Source organism: Poecilia reticulata, linkage group LG11 (genome assembly GCF_000633615.1).
Source record: "Poecilia reticulata strain Guanapo linkage group LG11, Guppy_female_1.0+MT, whole genome shotgun sequence".
NCBI lineage: Eukaryota > Metazoa > Chordata > Actinopteri > Cyprinodontiformes > Poeciliidae > Poecilia > Poecilia reticulata.
Genome location: NC_024341.1, coordinates 27,197,887 through 27,200,787, shown reverse-complemented (window position 1 = coordinate 27,200,787; position 2,901 = coordinate 27,197,887). Strand labels below are relative to the sequence as shown.

Here is a 2,901-nt window from a genome sequence, read left to right as displayed (position 1 = left end):
GCTTTATTACTGCTCCAAGTATTTTTCTTGTTGTAATAGGTGATGAATCGATTACTAAATTAGTTGACGGTTATTTCAATAATCGGTTAATCGTTATTTGCTTAATAATTTCAGGCCTAGATTTATGTAATAAATGTATCTATAATTTTAATATTATCAACATATTGCTATGATGAATTACAGCACAGGAAACATGAAATGATTAAAAACTGAAATAAAATGTAACATATTTTATTACAGGTTTATGTAAATGATTGTTTATAGATCAAGAAAATGTATTCAGGAAGTAATTTGGCTCTTGGATTTTTCAGCATTCTGAGAAATTTATAAATAAATTATTCATCAATGAATTGATTTATTAATAAATAAATCTATTTATTCCTTCTCAGACTGAGAAGGTTTAAAGTTTTTCTGGAGATGAACCAAAGGCGGATTATTTTGTTAAATTCTCATAAAGTTTTATTATCGTAATTTTGTATGTTCTTTGCAAGATTAATTTAATTTCTTGGAAGTGACTCCTAGACGTCAAACTTTCTATCATCCATCTGTGGAGTCAACTCGAGTTTTTGATGGACATAAATAACAACATATTCAGTTCAAACATTAGAAAACCGACCAAAATGAAAACCCGCAGAGTTTCACGTCTGTGAATCTTGTTGAGAAGCGACTGAAGCGTCCAGTGAAACTTTGTTCACTGCATTTTATGAAACATCTGCTGGTCTGTTTGGGTCAGGCATCTGTTTGGACCGGTTGTTTGTGTTCTGGTTCTGCAGCTGCAGGCGAGGCCACGCCCGTCATCGCCAGCGTCATGTCGCTCGCAGACCAGCCGGCGGGGAGATCCAAATCGGCAGACAAATCCACGCACCTCAGTACAGAACCCAGACTAAACTCTGACTTATCCGTCTGACCCGGTTCTTTGTTTCACGTCTAAAGTTTCTCTTTTTGTCTCAACAGGCACCAGGTCAAAAACCAAGAACTCTGGAAATGTAAGTCAGTGAAAAAGAACCCAAACGGATTAATAAGTGACAGAAAATGGAAATAATTGAATTTTATTTCTTCACTCGCTGGTTGTCGGAGCCGTTTTGAGTTCTGGTGTTTTTGTCTCGCAGATCAGCGTCCAAACAGACACAGCGAAGATCCACCCTCCTTCTTCTCCTCTTCCTCCTCCTGCGCCGAAGTTACTGAAGAACAAAGCGCTGCTGTGCAAACCTCTGGTGCAGAACAAAGGAGTTTCCTGCAAAACGCAGACGGCCAGCGTGGAGGCACAGACCGGTACCGACAGTCGATTCATCCCCGCACGTTTAGAATGCAACGTTTGTTCAGAAAGCAGCTTTCACAGACAAAACCACAWAGCTGCACAATAAAAATTACATTATACAGAGAATAAAATGAAATCATAAAAGCCTGGGAAGCTTTTTAGCCAGAATCTCACCGATTCTGATTAAATACAGAAAATGTCAACTAGAAAAAAATGTCCCCACATCGTTTTTGTGCCTCTAAGCGTTACATACAGTACAGACCCACTTTTTGCACCACTGGTTTTATGTCACGTCTCCAACCTTTCTCACTGTTTTAAAGCTCAATTCTCAAAATGTTGACTGGAGGAGCTTTAACCTCCTCTTCATTTCTGCGACCTGTGGTGGTGGATGCAGAGAGTTGTTGATGGATGAAGGCGAAACCAAACATCTGATCTTCCTCAGCAGCTAATAAGAGACTCTGGAAGAAAAGTTTCTGCACAATAGACGACCAAACATACAATTAATCACAATAATGATTAGAAAACTGTCAACATTTCTCTGTAATCAAGTTTCTTTATTGAAGAAGTCCAAAGAGATGAACAACAGACATTGTTTTTCTGATCTAAAGCTAAAAATATGAGAAGAAAACGGCATCGGTTCTTATTTTATGTTTCATGTTTTTTGTATCACAATATAGAAAACAGAATCAAGTTCAGATCACTTTGATTTTAACTAATTTAGCAACAAATAAAACATCGAAATACATGGATAAAAAACATTTAAAGGAAAACTAGAGTCCAGAGAAGTTTTGATTTTCATGAAATATTTCTGTCATCAGAATGAAAGAAACCATCAGCAGTGATTTCCTTTATGGCTCCTGTAACACAAAGAACTAAACCGGAAAAATAAAGATCAGAACAGCAGAGACACCAGAAACCTGATCAACAACCTGAGAGACGAGAGGAAATCTATCTGGGTTTACAGAACTCTGCTGAGGATCCAGTATAATAAATACAAACTCCAGCCAGTATCGGTTCAGTGAATCTGGTCTGGACTCTGTGGATCAGAGTCATGGATTCAGAGACGCTGTAGAAGGACAGAATACCTGCTCTGTGGTCCAGGTACACTCCAACTCTGGAGGAAGCTGGACCTGAGATGGAGGTACAGATGTCGTTGTGACTAAATTCATAATTGTTTTGAAAACACTCTAATGCCCACGACTTATCATTATTCCCAAAACCACATTCCAACCCTCTGCCTGCTCTGCTGATACTCTTGTATGCGACTGATACACCAACTCCCCCTTTCCACTCCACCTCCCAGTAACGACGTCCAGTCAGACTCTCTCCACTCAGAACCTGACGGTAAACAGTGAATCTGTCTGGATGACTAGAATAAGACTGATTTTTATCCATTTCTGTTACCTTCCTGTTCCCCTCTGATAGTACCAGCTTTATGTTTGCTGTGTTTGGATCCAGTGTGATTTCATGTGAATATCTTAAGAATGTATCTCTGCTCTTTGGTTCTGGTCCTGGTTCTGGTTCTGACAGTAGAACATCCACCTCAGTGACCAACAGTGAGATGTTTGTCCATGAGTCTCTCAGGACGTCCTGTAGTTTGTCTCTGAGCTCTGACACAGCTGCTGTCACGTCCTCAAAGTGTC

The 2,901-nt window shown here is 39.3% G+C and overlaps 1 protein-coding gene across 1 annotated transcript in view; it reads left to right on the top strand.

Moving 5' to 3' along the window:
- Window positions 1-2,901, top strand: part of zmym4.1 (zinc finger MYM-type containing 4, tandem duplicate 1) — a 23,427-nt gene that overhangs the window by 10,078 nt on the left and 10,448 nt on the right. Inside the window, exons 14-16 of the mRNA XM_017307517.1 lie at window positions 774-869; window positions 955-986; window positions 1,110-1,272. Coding sequence (XP_017163006.1) covers window positions 774-869; window positions 955-986; window positions 1,110-1,272 — 291 coding nt within the window. The remainder of the gene's footprint in view (window positions 1-773; window positions 870-954; window positions 987-1,109; window positions 1,273-2,901) is intronic.